This window comes from Epargyreus clarus, unplaced genomic scaffold, assembly GCF_041222505.1.
Source record: "Epargyreus clarus isolate Ecla_fem2 unplaced genomic scaffold, WU_Ecla_fem_2.2 ptg000024l, whole genome shotgun sequence".
Classification (NCBI taxonomy): Eukaryota; Metazoa; Arthropoda; class Insecta; order Lepidoptera; family Hesperiidae; genus Epargyreus; species Epargyreus clarus.
The window spans coordinates 11,898,326-11,919,561 of NW_027332231.1; the positions used below are offsets into that span (position 1 = coordinate 11,898,326).

The 21,236-nt window shown below is 34.2% G+C and overlaps 3 protein-coding genes across 5 annotated transcripts in view; 2 read left to right on the top strand and 1 right to left on the bottom strand.

Annotated features, from left to right (window-relative positions):
• Positions 1-21,236, top strand: part of LOC140752399 (BOS complex subunit NCLN) — a 217,814-nt gene that overhangs the window by 75,212 nt on the left and 121,366 nt on the right. The gene's annotated exons all lie outside the window — the stretch shown is intronic.
• On the bottom strand, positions 31-752 carry LOC140752472 (uncharacterized). Its single transcript, XM_073086796.1, has one exon. The coding sequence runs from the start codon at positions 628-630 to the stop codon at positions 124-126; it is 507 nt and encodes a 168-aa protein (XP_072942897.1). The 5' UTR covers positions 631-752; the 3' UTR covers positions 31-123.
• On the top strand, positions 1,057-19,288 carry ThrRS (threonine--tRNA ligase). Of its 2 annotated transcripts, none has more exons than XM_073086798.1 (14): positions 1,057-1,143; positions 1,934-2,175; positions 5,386-5,557; positions 6,004-6,081; positions 6,266-6,523; positions 6,921-7,067; positions 7,535-7,644; positions 8,054-8,209; positions 8,561-8,738; positions 9,236-9,358; positions 15,258-15,436; positions 15,981-16,155; positions 16,822-16,936; positions 17,400-19,288. In XM_073086798.1, the coding sequence occupies exons 1-14, from the start codon at positions 1,093-1,095 to the stop codon at positions 17,552-17,554; spliced, it is 2,139 nt and encodes a 712-aa protein (XP_072942899.1). In that variant the 5' UTR covers positions 1,057-1,092; the 3' UTR covers positions 17,555-19,288. The 2 variants fall into 2 exon arrangements, with proteins under 2 accessions (XP_072942899.1, XP_072942898.1); XM_073086797.1 differs by having other exon boundaries at positions 1,124-1,264.

The following is a 21,236-nucleotide window of genomic DNA, read 5'->3' on the forward strand; positions in this document are numbered from 1 at the left end:
AAGAATAGGTCAATCGAAATAAACAGTTAGGCCTTTTATCCCATTTTAAATGTTTTATTAATGTAAAATAAAATTGGTGTAATTTATCTAGTGTAATCCTAATGCGTATCTATAAAATTACTCTTAATTTTCAACGTCGACCATCAGTTTATTCTCCAACGCTTTTTGGGCGCGTAACATGGTTGCCTTACATGGCGTTTCCACCTTCCTGTGCCTTGCAAAGTGCTTTCCAGTACTTTTAGGGCTCGACGGCAGCTTATTGATCCTATAGGGCGCGTCTGTGGTTCTTTTCACTCCATATTTTTGACTCTGAAGACTTTTGGCTTTTATCTTAGATGGAAAAGGTTGTAAGGCACTTTTTCTTTTAGTCTTTGGTGGCTCCTCGATATGAAATCGTTCATCGTATTGTATAGCCGTGTTGTTTACAGACCGTTTCATAGATTCTATATGAGTGTCTGGAGTCATCATGGTCCCCGCAGAGAGATTTGCCACCATCACTCGAAGCTCTGAGAGAGTGTGACCATGATAGTCCACGTCTTCTTGCAACTTGTCTAATTTTTTTTCGAAATGTTTGAATGAAGACATGATACGTTGTAAAGTATCTATAGGACGAGTTCTCTGTAAGGACATTTTTACAAACAAATTAATGCGTGGATTACACTAGATTTTTTTTTTGTTAGATTATTTTTTTGTCACACACATATTATCAAATTTTCAAAACAATGACGTTATTGACACAAATCATTAGTGTAGTGAGAGTATCTTTTTAAAACCTAAATTCGTTGAAATTCCTTTATCCACCCCATGGATTAGTGTTCATCAGCCCTCGGCGACACAGAAGGCCGTCGTGCTCTTTTGCAAGCGTAGGGTGCGTAGACCCGATGACTTACAATAATTATTAATAAGATTTTCCACGTCCAAGATTCTTGTTCATCAAATGTATAAAAATACTTGCTCTAATTTTTTTAAGATTTATATGTTTATAAATGAACGCATCTTAAATTTTAGTTCACTAGCAACAAAACACGTACTAAAAGGATTATGTCATGTGTCAGTCGTCATTTGTCACTTGTCAAACGCATACACGACACGATGGGAGATACGGCCGCCGAAGGAGTTCAAAATCTAAATATAAACGAAAAGGCAGGATTTTGAGCTATTTATCTAATTACCTACAAACAGTATTACAGTTTTAATCGTGATGTTTAATTTGGTCAGTTTCCGTAGAGTCTGCGTGGTTCGCGTGAAAGGCTATGCCACATGGGTAGGACAGACCAAAATCTTGGATCATAGAAGAACGCAAATCCCTTTCATTTTGCATCTTATTAGCTTATTTTGTGTCTATTCCCTGTTATTACTACGCATCTGTCAATAATTGTAATTACGTTACATTACATTCAAATTTAAATGATGCAAGCTTAACATTCAATATTGTAACATTCGAGAATTGACATTAAATTTCCTGGAAAATGAAATAGTATTTTAAGTTCACTATCATGAGAGTACCATGTACAAATCATTGTTCATGTTTTTTAATATTTTCGTGCTTTAAATTTTATTTTAGACTAGAAAATTAAGACAAGTTTTAATTTCTGTCAGGCAATTTATGCATGATTTGTTTAGTCGATTATTTGATACTAAGATCTCTTCAGGAATATATAGTTGTATAGATCATCTTAATTTAGAACTCCTTATTCCCCTCTTGCCCTTAAATTTTGATGGTCGAAGGGCTACCTATAAGTGGTACTAACTCCTTGTTACATTAGTTTAATTTTAAGATTATATTTGCTGTAATTTTTCTTGCAAAAGACAATTTTATTTTCTTTATTCATATAGAAATCTTCACTGTCAACCTAATCCCCTAATTATTATATGATTCCTACAATAAATTAATTAATTACAACAAATCGTTCAAATGCATTTATTTTTGCAGTCAAAATCCAAAGCGATGAAGGAAAAAAAGAAAAAAGAGGAGTCCGGTACGGTTTCCGAGCTGAACCCATGGCCGGAGTACATCCAGAAGAGGATAGAACTCTTCGACAAATACAAGGCACAGTATCTGGCTGACATGGCTTCGAAGCCAGAGATGAGCATTGTGGTCACTTTGCCCGACGGCAAGACCGTCGAGGCTAAAGCGTGGCAAACCACTCCTTATGACGTGGCTAAGGGTATCAGGTATGTTGGCAATGTTGTATGGTGTGTAACTTCAATTTGGTTATGACTTTAACTACACAACTTTTTGATCACTGGACATAATAATATTAATTGTATTTTTGGATAAAGTTACACATGCAAGCTAAAGCACAAAATAATTTACCACAACCTTTGTTATACAGCTCTTGCGAAATAATGTCATGTTAATACATATTCTTAACCAATATTAATTAATAGAATGACCAATATCAAATATACATGTAATTAATCTCTTTATAATTATTATATTTCTTTAAGGCTATTTCTTTAAGGCTCTAATGTGTATTGCAAATAAATTTTGATTTGCTATAATGGAAGGAAAACATTATGAAAAACCTACATGCATGAGAATTAAAAATAAATGATCTCAAATGTGTGTGAAGTTTACCAACTCACTCTTTGACAGAACCATGGACTATGGTCTTAACCCTTTACTTCTTAACCCTTAACTTTGAGATTAGACCCACAGCCACCAATGAGAAGGTAATGAATTGATGACAAAAGATTCCAATAGGATTTAAATTGAAAACTAAAGTTGCAAATTGTTTAGGCACATTATAAATACTATATTTCATTTAAATGCCTTGAGAGGCAGATTGCAGGACAATAGGAGTTATTAAAAAAAAAATTAAACAGTGATATAATAAATGTTTGATAAAAACAGGATTTTTGATGTAAAACATTAATATGTACGCAAATTGAATTTATGCACCTACTTGTGGATTATAATCTTAGCTATGCATGCTATGTGCACCATTTTATTTTGATAGTTCACTTTTATATATCATATTGTATTATATTTATTATACACGTCACTCAAAGACATCTGAATCAACAATATTATATTTGCATATCAGAGTACGAAATATGATACTATTTGTTCAACTGTAAAATAATCGATTATTGTTTCATATGAGCCATTTTCCTATTATTTCATGACCACTGTTTAAAATGTGAATAATGTATGATGTATAATTATGTACTTAATGCCAATATTAATTGTTTTAATTCATAATTCATAATCTTTATTGCATCATGCAGTTATCACATACATATAAAGGTGTTACAAATTTTGATACAGTGGCATGAAACCCTGTAAGGGTGTAGCAATTTAAATTAATTATAATTAAACATACTAAGGTAATGTAACAATAATTTAAAATTTTCAATTAGGATCCGTTAATTTTACATTTTCGTATGGTGATACCTAGCTCTATAGTTACAATTTTAACATTAAAATGAAGGGCTTTATTCTGTATTTTCTGCCCTAATTATGCATTTACATATCAATGGCTATTACCAATGATGTTCTTATAATATTACTAATTGTTATATTGTTATAAGATAATATTAGCCATGTTACTTAGGCCCTTGAAAATACATACATGTAGAGAAAATATCATAAATACCCTTAATCTCCATACTACCTTCCCTAAGATCATAATTGACACTTTAAACTAAAAAATGTCCAGATTATTTTACTGTTTTAAATATTTTGATGTCTTATATACCCATAGCATATATTCATATAGCCTATTTATATTCCTCACATAGTCCAAGGCACTATAATAAATATATTTTTATGATTTATGTATTAAAATAAATTTAAATGCATGTTAAAAACTAGTTAAAACACTTCACTTGAGTTGTATGTCAAGTGTATAAAGTGTTTTTTTAAATTAATGAATGATAAATAAAGCTTATATTGCTCAACTGAATAAATTGCTCATAAAAGCGAAAAGGGACTTTTCATAAAATATGTAAAACAAAAGGCTATTCATGTAACTAATACTTGAAAAGATGAAAACATGTATGTGCATTATATCAACTTAAGAAGATAATTTTTTTGATATAAACAATTATTATTTATTAACATTTTTAACTCAACAAGTTTCAGAGGTTTATTATTAAAAACCAGATATTCTAAAGTATAAAAACTAAATAATACTGTACAATCAATAAAATTTTTGATAAAACAAAAAATGAAGCTACGGAAAATATATATTACTTATTTTATGAACAGTCCTCATCTCTGCTTAAATATAAATATTACAATTTTTTAACCATAAATAATGATGTGTTACCCATTAATGTTGCCATTCGCTTATTATTTATATTATATACAATAGCAACACCGCATGCTATCAGCTATTACAGCTCGAGCAACACAACCACTCGGCATTGTCATAATTAGTAACTTTGTTCCTTATTTATTTGCTCGCCAGCGAGTTTTGGAGCCAATAGTAAGTACATAGTATCTAGTATATTGATGTGTTTCATTTTTTTTATTAGTTTTAATAAAGATTTTATTAAAGATCTTGTTTAATAAAAAAAGACATTTAGGCTTAATTGCTACTTTCAAAAAGATAAAATCTGTTGTTGTTTTTTATACATGTAAGAAGTTATACTTCTTTGGCATATTTAACAAAATAATAAAAAAAGAATAGTAGTAGTGTTTATTAAAGTGTAGTTAGGAGTGACGCAAGGAGTTAAACTAAGACAAAAAATGTATTACAAAATGATACGACACGACATACCGACTGTATCAAATAATATTATATCATACATAAAATATATTTTTACCTGCAATATTTACTAACCAACTTTATGGTGTCGGTTTTATATGTACATATTTTTTTCCAAATTATCCAGTATAACAGAAGTATAAAGTATATCACCTGAAGTGTAACTTCTTAAATATTATTTATTACAAAAAATAAATCTTATAAACTATAAGATTTCTTAGTAGAAATTTTCTAAATCAATGATATTTATATACATGTTCTCATATAGTAAAAAGTATAATAAACCCATAATTATGGTCAACATTATATTGAGGGATGACCTTACAATTACTAAATTTGATATAGTTTATCATTTAAAATCAGATAAAGGGTCAACACAGTGATAAAAGACGAATTTCTAATCTTTTGTACAATAAAAAATGTATGTATATACACTAGACGCAGACAAAAAAATAAAGGTAAAGTCTCAAGGAATTGCAATTTACATTTTCTAAATGCAATTGCACTTATATTATGTATTACTATCTGTTATATTAAACAACACGGTTTATTAAATTGTTAATCAACATTACATTCGAGAGCCTTTGTCTTTGATTTTTGGTTTGCGACTGTAGTCCGACTTCCTATGGTGTTACCATGAAACCAAATCAACAAACCTTGTTCCCAGCCAAGGTCTAGCGGACTCGACCATAGTGGCCCGCGTGAACGGGGTCCTGTGGGATTTGGACCGGCCGTTGGAGGCGGACTGCAAGCTGGAGCTGCTCCGCTGGGACAACACGGACGCGCAGGCGGTGTTCTGGCACTCCTCCGCGCATATGCTCGGGGAGGCTATGGAGAGGGTTCGTTTTTTTTCTATAATATAGGAGTAGCAGACGAGCATGCTTACCTGATGGTAAGTGGCTACTGCCGCCCATGGACATCTGTAACACAGAGATGCGCCGCTACCTGGACTAAGCTGGAACGTCTCGGAATAGTATGTTACTGTGCCCTTCAAACTAGAACGCAGCAGCGTTTAACGCTGCTGTTATGAGGCAGAGATAGGTGTGGCAGTGGTGCCGCCGGAGTCGAACCACGAAGGCGACACCTTCATAGTTTGGAGTCTTGTAGACTTATTAGTAAGTTGTTATATTTTTTTAATAGACAAATAAACTCGTTTCGTTTCTGAAGAGACCAGCACCTGTAAAACAACTATATGTACAGTTCAAACTAAAATAAATGTGAAGAGTAATAAACTAAAACTGACTATTTTAAGTATTTTACACTTTATTTTATAATTCCTCTTCAGGTGTATGGCGGTTGCCTCTGCTATGGTCCACCAATTGAAGAAGGTTTCTACTATGACATGTTTTATCCAGAAAAAGGGGTAAGTTTTTTTTTTTATTTTCTAGAAAATATCTTCATTTGTTTACTGTTCATTGTGTAAAAGCATTTGGATATAAATTAAATCAGGAATATTATTTGTAATTAAGCTATCATATTCAAATCGAAACTTAAGTAAGTAAATAATATTTACCTAACTGACCACTTTATTGTATCTTATCTAACAGATCTCCTCATCAGATTTCACCGTTCTAGAAGGTCTGATAAAGAAGATAGCAAAGGAAAAGCAACCATTCGAGCGTCTAGAACTAACTAAAGAGCAACTGCTGGAGATGTTCGACTACAACCCCTTCAAAGTTAGGATCCTCAATGAGAAGGTGGATACGCCCACCACTACGGTGTATCGATGTGGGCCCCTGATAGATCTGTGCAGGGGCCCCCATGTTAGGCACACGGGGAAAGTTAAAGCGGTGAAAGTTGTTAAGGTATGTTATTGAACTTGATTTATTTTTTATGTTATTTAAGAAGGAATAGGCAACTTTGAGCTATGGTAGCAGCTCCTAAGTTTTGGAAACCAATATTTAATTTTATAAGATAGATATAATTATATATAAGAAACAAGCAAACGAGCAAAGCGTTTATACATGAGGCTGAAAATCCAATACATAATAGAGCCATGAAATCTGATTGTATCTAATAAAACATTTATTTTTGAAAATCGCACTAAGTCTGATATTAAGTTATTATTAATTTAATAATCCTCGCTTTTTTCACAACTTTTACAATAACTTCCCAAAACTTAATATAGAAGACTAGAAGCTATAATATATTTCTTAAAATAATATCATTTTTCATTATATTAGTGTAAAACTATTCTTCCAGAATTCATCCGCGTACTGGGAGGGTAAAGCTGAAGCAGAAACTCTGCAACGGGTGTACGGGGTGTCATTCCCAGAATCGAAACAGCTGAAGGAGTGGGAGACCATACAGGAAGAGGCCGCTAAACGGGACCACAGGAAGATTGGAAGGGTGAGATTATATATGTCTAAACTGTCTGAAATAGGCCCTAGGCGTCTATCTCTGTCATAAATCCAGGTTTTTTAAAAGCTAGCTTATTAGGTTTATTCTTGGGTATTTTCAGTAAGGGATGTGATGATGGAGTCAGATTCCGTTGTAAGGAACTCCTCAATACTTAAAGGTACGGATATTGTGTTTGGGCTCTTTTGAATCGTACCAATGTACACTTTTTGTATCAGTAATGACAATGATATGAATGCAAAGTTGTAAAACGTTTTTGTACAGAAAATATTTTTTGTAGTCGTATTTTTTAGTGTCGAGTATACCGCCTTAAAATACAATTAAAGAACAAAGTCGAGTAAGAAATTTTACGAATATAATACTACATTGAACAGCACAGGTTAACTATTGTAACCTAAAAATATTTGACTACATTTGTATTTAGGGTATCAAATCTAAAATTTATTATTTTTTGACAGGAGCAAGAATTATTTTTCTTCCACGAGCTGTCGCCGGGGTCGTGTTTCTTCCAGCCGCGAGGCGCACACATATACAATACACTGGTCACCTTTATCAGGGAACAATACAGGTAATTTGATAACTTTAGTTCATTATACATTTATGTATATAGTTAAAATATTCGAGTGCCTTTTCATATGTAGATTCGAATTGATTTCATATTGAATGCAGATCGTTTATAGAAAATTATAAATTGTAAAAATTACAGAAATATGATAAATTACTAAATAGTTGAAGCTAAGTTTTATTATAAAAACATTTATGGTGTTGGGGTGAAAAGACAAAAGTCCATTTATCTACTTATAAGATGAAAAAGTCTATTCTATAATATTATATCTACAACTATGTGTCTATTCATAAGTTTCACATACAACAAGTTTTAATGAAATGCATGAAAGATAAATTTCGAATTTTATTTTAAATAGACTAAAAGGAGTTTTCCCGTACTTTACTATTAACGAAATAAATTTGGTTTCCAGACAACGTGGCTTCCAAGAGGTGGTAACACCAAACATGTACAACGCTAAGCTGTGGCAGACCTCCGGCCACTGGGCTCACTACGCGGAGAACATGTTCGCGTTCGACGTGGAGAAGGAGACCTTCGCGCTTAAGCCCATGAACTGCCCGGGGCATTGGTGAGTTGGTTATACTGAATTTTGTATAATAAAGAAATCCATTCGACAGTAGGTGGCTATTGTTGCTCATGGACATTTGTAATGAACCCCAGATAAGATTATCTTAACCTATCTGGGGTTGATTACAGATATCTATGGGCGGTAGTAGCACATACCATCATGTGGACTATATGCTCGTCTGCTACTCCTATATTATAAAAAAAAAGATTAGTTCCCTAGCAGCACTTAGCACTGCTGCTATGAGGCAGAAATAGGTGTGGCGGTGGTGCCACTGAAGTCGAACCACAGAGTTCTACCACTTTCAACTATTAACTATGCTATTCTATTATCTTCTTTTTAATTTCTTTCCAGCCTGATGTTCGACAACCGTACCCGCTCGTGGAGAGAACTGCCCCTCCGTATGGCGGACTTCGGTGTCCTCCACCGCAACGAGCTGAGCGGCGCTCTGACCGGCCTGACTCGAGTGCGGCGCTTCCAGCAGGACGACGCGCATATATTCTGCGCGCCGCAACACATCGAGCAGGAGATGGTGAGTGCGACCGTAACAGGCAGGGCCCGTGTCAGACACTGGCAGTATCAGACATGGGCCGTGTCAGACACGGGCCGTGGCATACATGAATCCTGTCAGACATGGACCGAGATAAACATGTCCCGGCTCAGTTGTGGACCGTGGCAGACATGGGCCGTATCAGACATAAACCGTGAAACATGGACCATGGAAGATATGGTTTGAAGATGGTTTGAAAGGTGTGGAATGGGAGACATACATCTCCCAGACTTTCCAACTTATTTCTCATAAGTAATAACGCATTTGTAACTACAAATACTACTACGATCTACTGATCGTAGATGGAAAACTAATTAAATTTGAGGTTGATCTTAATTGGCAGCAGCACTTACCATCAGGTGGACTGCATGCTCATCTGCTACTTCAATATTACCAAAAAAACCTAATTGTTTAGTCATGACCACAAGTTTTTCATTACTATTTTGCAAAGTTTCACATACTTTTTTGTTTATTTGCAGGTGTCCTGTCTAGAGTTCCTAGAGTGCGTCTACACGACCTTCGGCTTCACCTTCCAACTGAAGCTGTCCACGAGGCCCGAGAAGTACCTTGGTGACCTGGCTACCTGGGATCAGGCTGAGAAGGTATTGTTATCGTCGTTAATAAGAAGCTTGGATATTAACGATATCACATTTTTATAAGGTTACATTAAAGTAATAAGTGACTCATTTGATACTACAGTTTAAAAACAGATGCGGGTAGGTGAAGTGGGGACGACACCTTGGCGGCGCTCGAATTAACAGAGAGCGACATTCTGGTCGGAGACTTCAGCAAGAGCAGTCGAATAACGGAGATACTTGTGTAGTTATAATACTTCTAATCACTACTGTGAACTTACTTACGTATAATTGTTATATCGTTACTCTGTACCGTTTATGTGACTATATTATTACATGACTTCAAGACCTTCAAGATGAGTTTGATTTCATCAGAAGTGTACAAGAACCAGCTCACAATCATGGACGGCGATTCGTAAGTACGAACATACTTGACACAGGAATAAAAACCGTGAGTTAAAACATTATTATGTCATATGTGAATTCATCTTGGTAGAATAAGTAAAAATGGGGGTAGATAAATGTCGTTGATGTAAGGGAAAACTCATTTGAATTAAGAAAATGGATAGATTGAGACTAGTAATTCAATGAAATGTTAATACCCTCTGAAAATGATATACTTAAATTTTGTGAACAAACTTTACTCTTATCAAATTACTTGTTAACATTGTAAACTGAGGTGTTTACTTCAAAATAAGTGCATTTTCTGTGAAGAAGTGTCTAAAAGTAATTTTGCAAGGCAGTTCTTGTGGTAAATCTGTCCATTTGGTTAAATTCTGTGGTGTAAAAAGTAAATCCTAATTGTTCTAAAGTTACACCTACTTTGAAATATATAGAAATACACGTACTTATGAAAATATTTTAAGGATCTTTAATCTTAAATGTCAGGCTTTATAGATATGGGAACCTAATGGTTGTTAATATAGGCTAATGTACGCCAGAAATTGCATACAGGTTAGATTTGAATTTATTTTTGATAACTTTTAATGTTTCAAACGGGGTTTACGTATATGCGTTTGTTATTATTGTATGGAACGGACTATGCGGTAGCAACAAACGCAGTTACAGAGTACAGTATACCTACTTGATATAAGTGACACGTTTATTAAGTTGCAAAATTTTGATTATTCATAATTGTACAGAAATGTATAATATCTACGTGGTACATATTTAACTGCCTGCAAAAAAGTATCACGACCACGGTATTGAGTGGCTGAGTGTACCCAGGAGGGAAATGGTAAATGAGTTTAAGGTTTATTGTTTTTTTTTTTTTTTTTTTTTTTTTTTTGGATATTAATTGACTATATTTAAAAATAAACTTGCATTCACATCTACATTGTTCACATTTTCATTTTATAAATCAATGAAAGTTTCCTTTTGATTTCATATACTTGATACGTAATTGTTATGAAAGAAGCATACGTACGTTGCCAAATTTAGATTTCCATCAATTCTAGGCGAATTCACGCAGTACTGTGTACTACTGTGTTTTGACTCCCATAAAGTATAAATGCACATTAGTTAATGATCTATAAGAAAACTGAGAAACTTATGCGCAGCGGTCTTTGGAATATTATATATAAAAATATCTCTCTTATCTCCCATTCTACTTCTGACTGACTCACTTATACATAATATTAAATGTCTGTTTTAAATTTAGTATGCAACTTTTCGTTTTGTATTAATATTTCTTTACATCTCGTAATTTTAAATCTTTAAATTTCAATTTGAATTTGACACATTACACGTCCTTTTGGTTTGAAAATTGGGCACTATCAAATACTGGTAAATGAAGTTTGTACCTTAAACGTTGAGACGCTTAGACTATCGATATTATCAATTATGTGAGCCATTTACGAAATGATAAACGGGATCCACTTTGTATGGGATTGAGAATAAATTATTTTAAGTAAAATAATAATAATAATAATAATAAATTGATGCTTTTATAACTTGAGCTTAGTTCTATTTACAAGTTACAGCAATTAAGTTATTATACGTATTAAGTGAGAAACGGTCACTGAAGCCTACATAAATTTAGATAGTGGATTCAAAATATAATTTGAATTGCATTTTTAAAACGAGTCTTGCCTGCGACTTTGTTCATGTGGATTCAAAATATAATTTGAATTATACAATGCCCTCTGTCAAGATCACGGAGTACGTTAGTAATTTGGAATTCTCCATTACCTGGTCATGTAATGTTTTTAAAAAAAAATGTATACTTTTGACATCAACTTCGTAGTTTTGGTTTTAATGCATTTTCAAACATACAAACCGACAGACAATTTTTCTTTTTCAAATATATTCGATGTAAACACGTGAAGATTTCATTCTTATTATATGTATATCATAGCCAAATGAATAATAATGTAATCAAATAAAAGCATAGGTACATTTCGATGGGATTTTCTTATACAATAATTTACTTTTCATATAAATTTCATACGGTTCACAATTGCGTCATGTCTAGGTTTTCTCTATAGAAACATCGAGCATCTCCTTGAGAGTGTTGGTTGTAAATGATACATATTATATTAATATAATCTATACAGATATTACGCACTAATATAATTTTTATTACAAACTATATAAAAGTCAGGTGAAGCCGAGGCGTTTGAAATATATATAATGAATATGAATTGTTCGGTAATAAGGTGTATCATAAGATAGTTTGACTAACTGTTTGTTTGGCTGACTGGTATAAAATCATGATCAACTTTAATAGACCTTTTTCAGGTCATAGAAATTTTAGGTTGTGATTGATAAGGAGCCACATGTTATGTAAAACAGTTATAGTTTTAAATCTGACGATCGTGATGAGACAAAATTAGAATCGGACAAGATTATTAAAATCATGTCATGTCATAAGTATTTCAAAATTTTTAAATAAATCTGACCGTTCAAAGTAGGTAAAAATCGAATTAAAATATTCCGTTACATACATACAGGTCAAGTTAATAAAAGCGTGGCAAAAATAAAAGCGTGTTTAAAATAGTACATTGCGATACGAGGGCGGGGGATTTTTTTCTGACAAGTGTGAGTTTGCAGGCCGAGCCGCAGGCGAGGACTGCAATCACACGAGTCGGAGGAACATTTTTCGTCCGCATGTTGTATATAATTTTATATTACGGGGTCGGAGATGGGGGTTTTGCGCACGTAAAGCGTGCGTAAAGCGTCCATTTACGCACGCCGTGATATAAAAAATCTTTTATCAGTTGTAGACACAAATAAGTATAGTTAAATAATGGCCGGTTTCTGAAGTCATTTTTCTTGGTAGGTAGTTTACGAGTGTGTATTCAATAACACTATCCGTTAGATAACTACCTACGGAAAAAAAAAAAATCCGCTTCCGAGGAACTCAATGTAAGACAAGGTCTGTTTAAACTCCGTTTAGATTAACGGACCATTTTAATGTGTTTATTCTTTCCATAACATTATTTGATTTTTTTTTTAAAAAACGACGTTTGCGTAAAGTCTAGCAAATCTTCCTTAGTATAATGCATAACTTTTACAGTAAAATAGCCCAAACTATAACTTCCTTATGGGAATCTTAATTTAAAACTTTTGGTGAAATAAAAAAAAAAAAAAAGTTAAGTAGTTAAGCCATACACAATTGACAAGTATGTCGCTGACGTGAACGCATGGGTCCTTTGCTTTGTTAATTAAATTTTGAAATTCATGTAATAGTATGTATTATTATAACTGAATATAAATTCAATTTAATGTAATGAAATTTCTTTCTGACTTTCAAAAGTGGGTTATGTGGCCCTACTTTGAAAGAAATAATTTGAATTTGTGATAAATAACGTAAAAAAATTGGGTTCATACAACTTATACGTGTTATATTGTGTGAAATTCATGGTTTGTTTACCATTATTTAGTCTTTAACTTTGATATCATTCATTTCAAATATTCACGATATATTATTATTTTGATACTGCTTCATCAGTTGATAAAAGACGTACATTGGAAAGGCAACTATTTGTATAAAATAACATTGTAATAATTAAAAGAAGTACTAAGTAGTAATAAAATAATTTTATAATAGTATTTTGAGTCGCACAGATTCATTTAGTGGCCAACTATAGATCTATCTATCTATCAGTATAACAGTTATTGAACAGGTTGTTGAGCATTCCGAAATGGACTAATAAGATTAACGTCGTTATTCTGATGCGTAACTTTATCGAATCAATAGTTGTTGGAGATTTAACTATTGGACTTAGAATCCAGACATAAGTAAAGTGGGCAGCTAGATGTTGTCATTACTGTAGGTGTAGGAAACTTTTTTAGTTTGATTTTTATTTATCTGTAGTTAAGATGGATTAGTGCAGATGCCTCGAGCAGTGTAATGTTCGCGGGTGTCTCTTGGTGATGCATATGGTTGGGTGTATGTATGTATGTATGTTGGGTGGATGTATTACATTGAGTGAATATTGCATTTTTAGAGTAAATTTGAGTTGAGCACTGGCCGAATGTTATCGTAAACAAGGTATAAAAACTGCGGTGATACATGACTAGAGTGATCCTATATGAACATCACCTAGTTATAACCGTGTGTTTTATTATTTAACAATGGTCTAATGCATTCGCTTCAATACCTGTCGCGCATATGACATTTATGTAAAGAGTCCTTATGAACTATGCCTGCAACAGAAATCCGTGGTGAACACTGTTGGGGCAGATTTATAACCTAGGTAATACACAACTAGTGTGATTCTATATGAACATCACCTAGTTTAAGCCTTGGTTCGGATCAACAGTTCGGGCTTTTTACATGCGAGTCGGTATTGCAAGAAAATGCGTAGAGTTTAAGCCATGTTTTTGATAAACAGTTCGGGCCTCTTACGTGCGAGTCGGTATTACAAGAAAATGTGTAACTCTTCTGGACTTAGGCATTAAACAACTGGTTTTCTTTTGCAGCTCTTGCATCAGACCATACACGATCGAGGACGAACGTGTGAGCAGGACGGCCGAATGTTATCGTCGTTAATAAGAAGCTTGGATATTAACGATATCACATTTTTATAAGGTTACATTAAAGTAATAAGTGACTCATTTGATACTACAGTTTAAAAACAGATGCGGGTAGGTGAAGTGGGGACGACACCTTGGCGGCGCTCGAATTAACAGAGAGCGACATTCTGGTCGGAGACTTCAGCAAGAGCAGTCGAATAACGGAGATACTTGTGTAGTTATAATACTTCTAATCACTACTGTGAACTTACTTACGTATAATTGTTATATCGTTACTCTGTACCGTTTATGTGACTATATTATTACATGACTTCAAGACCTTCAAGATGAGTTTGATTTCAGTATTATACCAAAACACCATAGTATATAATTAGATGCATTAATAAAAATTAATTGACTAATCTTTTGTGATTTTTGAATACTACCTACATAATTTAAAAGGTTAACCTATTAGATATATTAGCTTTTTACGAATTTAAACAATAGACAAATATATCTGTTGGTTGCCTTTTATAAGCTCTGAAATAGCTCTAACGGAAAGAAGACTCACCAGCACTGTAATTGGGTGGACTTTGGCAACCGCAAAAAACATAGTAGGATTTCCTCGACAGCCTGATATAATGTTTGCTTACAACAACAAAACAAATAAACAACGAAATAAAATATCAAGCGCGGCCCCTGCGGGGGGGGGGAGTGTCACAGGGGTCATGACAACCCCCCCCCCCCCACCCCAAAACAGTCGGTAACGAGTCGCACTTGGTCACGTTTTTTTTGTGGAGAACCCTTGCATGGATTACTCTCTGCCGCGGGGATAGCGGAGAGGATATGCAATAAATGCTAAAGTTTGAAAATAAATTTTACTATTTTTCCACTGAGACCCAAGGATAGAGGGGCCCTCCTCCTTAATCCGCTAGAGCATACATTTTAAATCTCTATCCCATTGCAGGCCTTACAAGACTCCCTGAACAAGTTTGGCAAGCCGTGGCAGTTGAACCCGGGCGATGGGGCGTTCTACGGGCCGAAGATCGACATCACGATCCAGGACGCGTTGCGACGCTCCCACCAGTGCGCCACCATACAGCTAGACTTCCAACTGCCTGAGAGGTTCAATCTGAGCTATGTTAGGTGAGTTGTGTGATTTTTTATGGTATTGAACAGAGATTACTAGGGGTCATCCATAAGTTGAGTTAATATTATCTATATTATGCTACCTATAGACTTATTAACATAGTTAATAAATGTATTAGTGACAGAACCCTCCGTAGGTGGACTCTGGCACTACTGCCACAGTTATTTCAGCCGAATAACAGCATTGTTAAGCGTGCTGTGTTCTAGTTTATAGGGTGTGGTAAGGGAAATACTTTTACATTAGTTAAATGTATCCACTTATCAAAAGTTTCAAATTGAAAAATTCCTCAAACAGGTAAACATTTGCTTCGCAAACAAATTTCTGAATTTTTATTCCATATAGCCCCTCAACATGATAACATACATCGTCGATATATTTCAGATATCAGCTGAATTTTTTCTACGCCACTGCTTTTGCAACCCTGTATCAACGTCCATGGTGACAGGACAGTAATACTTCCTCTACAAACTAAACGTTCCTTACAGGAATTCAGTTTTGACAAATATTTTTTGTTTGTTGAATGAATTTCTCATTCCCCAGCGAGACGGGCGACAAGAAGCGTCCGGTGATCATCCACCGCGCGATCCTCGGCTCGGTGGAGCGCATGCTGGCCATCCTCAGCGAGTCGTACGCCGGCAAGTGGCCCTTCTGGCTCAGCCCGCGCCAGGCCTGCCTCGTGCCCGTCGGCCCGCAGTACGACGCGTACGCAGAGCTGGTAATATACACGCACACACATGCTTATACATGCACACACGCATGCGTACACATGGACCAACACACATATATGCATGCCTGCACATAGACACACACGCAAGGATGCATTGCACACGCATGCCTACACATACACACTCTCATACATACACGCCTACACATGGACCAACGCAAATGTACGCATGCCTACACATAGACACACGCACACACACGCATTGTTAAAATCCTGCATACCTGAGAGATCTTCAAAAAACATCTCAAGGTTATGTGAAATCTACTGATATGCACTTGGCCAGTGCGGTGGACTATAGCCTAATCCTTCTTACTCTGAGACGAAACCCATGCCCAGCAGTGGGACAGTAATGGGTTGATGATGATGATGCACGCACGTCGCACACACATATACCTACGCTCGCGCGCGCGCATGTGTGCATATGTGCGCATGTGTCCATATGTAGACGTCGTCGTCGTCAATACGATTTATTTGTAATACGATGTGAAGATTCTTTGTAGCGAAAATATGTCGTTATTATCTCTTATATTATTTTATTTAATGTGAAAATTACTGTTTTATTTTGTAACGTTATTATGTACAGCATACCTCTGTAAAAACATGAGCTTTCCTTTTTGTTTTCTTAGAGATATTACATTTTGGTTTAAATATTTCCAGGTGAACAAGAAACTGTTCGAAGCCGGTTTCATGTCTGAAGTGGACACGGACGCTGGCGACACTTTGAACAAGAAAGTCAGGAACGCTCAGCTTGCCCAGTTTAACTACATTTTAGGTAAGACAATGTCCCTACGTCTATGTCTAGCATAAAGTTTCACCTACCACGGTTACAAAAAATGGCAATTTAGGTAGGTACAAATTTAATTATAATTTTTCTGCCTTGCCGCAGTATCTACCAAACAATAACAGTGTGTAATACTTATATAAAACAGAAATAATGAGTACCGCCAAATTCCAACTATGAAGAACTCTACCGTTAAAAACATATTATTATAAAACAATAATTTATCATTTTCATAGTACATTATTTATACAATATTGTATAATTAAAACAAAATACAATACAGTTTATAAATACTCTACTCTTTTTATTACTCTACAATTTTATAAATAAAATACATGAGCCAAGTCGTCGACTCGTGGAAATGTACCCAAGATAGCAGCATTAACTCGCAGAATTGATAAACTAATCAAAAAATTAAACATTGATTAATTAAACAATAATTTATCAATTCCAGTGGTCGGCGAACGTGAAAAAACCTCCGGTACGGTGAATGTACGCACGCGCGACAACAAGGTGCACGGCGAGATGTCCGTCGACGCCCTCATAGAACACTTCAACGCCCTGGTCCGTGATAAGACGCTCTCCGAGGACAGTCAACTACTTAAATAACTCATTTATATTATATGACTCATAAGATATAAGTTATACGTCTGGTTTGGGAAAATGTAATCGGAAATGACACGACGATACGACTCACAGAACACAGAAATCTAAATTTTTTTAACGGTAAGTTTAAATTCATTAAAGATTGTCGATGTCTTAGAAAAAATTATTCAATCTAAGGACACGATACAGTAGCAGCACGAGTGTCACGGGTTCAATTCTTGTTAAACTAAGGTAAATTAAATTAATAATAAAACTATTCAATTTTTTTGCCTACCAAAGAAAGGAAAACTTGTATAGATAGAATATTAATAAGAGACATTACTGCACATTAAATCCTTAGTATCTAAATATTGAATAGCCCGCAATCTTTAATGAATTTAAATTAAAAAATACGTTGTTTTTTTTCCGACTGCAGACAGAGTATAATGTTTCTCAAGCGCATACATGTATGTATGTCTCATATTTTTAAGTTGTTTTTTTTTAATTCCCTACCTTCCAGTTTCTGTTGTTACAAAATATGTAATTTTGTCCAATCAGTTCAAAAACATTTAAATATATCTAAAAGTCGACGTATTTTGATTATATATTTGCCTATAGACGTATATGTTTATATCTTTATCCCTAATATTTAAATAAACAGCAGTAACTTACTGTATGATGTTTACATTGAAAACTATGATTCATACACCTATTGTAGCGAGAAAAGAATATATTTTCATCATTTTATCGTATTATTAGTCATCATAAGCCAACTTTACAAATTAATGTAACAATAGAGGTAAAGTAAATTTGATAATGTATTTAATATAAGAAGTAATACTCCAGTGAAAAGGATAATATTGGGTTCCTTTTTTCATCATGCTCAAGTTATTTTATACATAGATGTCTTTACAGATATTCGTAAGCACGAACCATGTATGCACACATACCCGCATCCATGCATAGTTGCATGCGTGTAACCAATGCATGTGCACTTGATCATGCTACGTGGCCGTCAAAAGATAATGTACAAAGTAAAAGTAGCTTTTGCATCTCTTTAGAACTGATTTAATTAAAAAAATAGTTACTTTTCGTCGTCGCATACATTGCCACATGTAAATGATGTTTCCCGCCATTTACATACTTAATCCACTGTACATGAAATCGTTATTAATAATTAATCTATCCGTTTTTCATACCAAAGATCAATATTTGACAATGTCTAGTAGAGAAATTGTCATTTCGATCGTTAGTGGGAAAAACAATGGATAGATTGATTATAAATAATGGGCGTAAAACTATAAATTACTTATTGTAAATTACTATAAATTTCTTGTTGCGACACGAAAGCTTTCCTATCATTTCACTTCTGTTTATTTTTGGCATCTGATTTTCGTAAATTTGAGCATTAGATCTATCATGGTTACTAGTTTACAAACATTTAGGTTGGAATTTCAACATTATTTATATTACGGTTTGTTTTTAAATAGATTATCATTCATTTGTATATATTTATTTATTAAATTATAAAAGAAATTTTGAATGGTTATAAAGGAAGATTAACTTTTATTACACAACATAATGATATGTTATTTTCTTTTTTCATCTATCCTTCGGTAGTAATTTATTATATTTAGAAAAGGCATATTTTCGCGCATTTAATCAATGATTCCATGATGATTAATTTTAAGAATATGTACTGTCATTGTACGTTATTAAAAATGGTGAATGAATAAATAAAAAACTTAGATATTTAAATATTTGTTTTATTTGTAAACACCACACTTAGAAAAATATTGCTTTAGAAACAATAAGCATAGAATAGATTGTCTACTCATCTTTCAGAAGATGTTTTGAAAGACTACTCAAAACCAGAAATAAAAATGAAAGTATTAAAGTAACAATCTAGATAAAGTCTAGGGATGGCGATTCTTTCCGAAAAAGATCGATTCGAATTGAAGTGTAAAAAATCGATTCAAAAACAAAACTGTCCCTAAGGAATCGATACTCCAAAAAATCGATCTTTGATCTATTCAGGGGCGATGATAGCGAAAAAAAAGTAAAGGTCGTCAGGACCAAACAATCAAAACAATCACTGAAATACGTATCCGTCTGCGAAATGTCTAAAACACATTTGTTAATATTCAATCAACTTCGAAAAAATCAAATTTCGATTTTCTAGGATAAATATCGATTCACTGAATCGTTCCATTACTGGAGATCGATTAAAATAATCCTGTTTTTTTGCAAAAAAAAACGATTCTTCGATTAATCTATCTCAGATCGCCATCCCTTTAAAGGGCTCGTTTCCTTCGATCTACCACCATAATCCGTACATGTTCATTTATATATTTACGATATAAAATAGGCCTTTTAAACTCCTTCTTAAAACGTAACAACCACACACGAAACAAATATAGTAATACGGAATGATGTGTGATGGAACAAAATGGCATGACACGGTGGAAAATCAGATTAGTGGTCATAACATGAGGTCTTATTTATAGTTCAATTAAACAGTTTTACCTCTGCATCGATATTACACCAATTCATCTTATACCAAACAGAAATACAAAATGTATTATGTACAATACACTACATCACAACATTTCTTAGACATAAACAAAGGTACTATTCTCACTGGGATGTTGAGATTATCACAATATGCACAGATCACATTGTATATGAATACAATTAAAAACAGACAAATTCCAATTGGCATTTTATAAGTTAATAAATTTTTTTTTTTTTTTTTTTTTTTTTTATCCTATAACCTAACGATTAGGCAGACGTACTACCTGATGGAAAGTAGTCAACGCCGCCTATGGACATTTGCAACACCAGAGGAGTCGCCAATGCATCGCCGGCTTTGTATGAGAGCTCTTTTTGCACCTTTTTTGAAGAGCCCCATGTCATAGCGCTCCGGGAATACCTCAGGAGGAAGTTCATTCCACATCTTACACGTCCGCGGCAAGAACGTCCGTGCAAACCGAACCGTGGAGGACCGCCACGAGTCCAGTTGGTGTGGATGGAACTTCATCCTTCGGCGAGTGGTGCGATGGAGGAATGGTGACGTAGGCACCAGGTCAAATAGTTCCTCGGAACACCCACCATTGTAAAGCCAAGTAAGTTGTAAGTTAATAAATTATGTTTCTTTGCAAAATATCTCACAAATCTCATTGGAGCATTGTGGTGGAGTATGGCCTACGCGTTTCAAAGTTAATGGAAGACCCGTTGCCCAATAGTGGGACAAAGTTTCAGTTATTTGTAAAGTCAAACCACTTTTTTTAATTATTGTTTTTAAAATTGTTTATCTGAGGGGGATATATTGAAAACTAGACCGATGTTGATACAAATTTGATGCAATCATAGTAAGCTAAGAAATCACCTATTTATTTTTACTAGATCACCTATCTATTTTTACTAGTCACTTTACGAAAATATCTAGTGTAAGTAAAATAAAAACTTTGCAAAGAATCACAGAAAGAAATCTCAGACGGGAAGCTCATATAGAAGAAAATACTATGAGTAATATAACCCGCGCCAAACTGCTAGTCCGCCCTGAAGTTGATGCGAACAGAATAGTCATACAATTTGCTAATGCGACGCGATCTATTTCTATATTCAGAGCGGACTAGCAGTTTTACGCGGACTATACCAAATAATCTCCAACCACAAAATATCTACTTATTATTCGATTGTAATA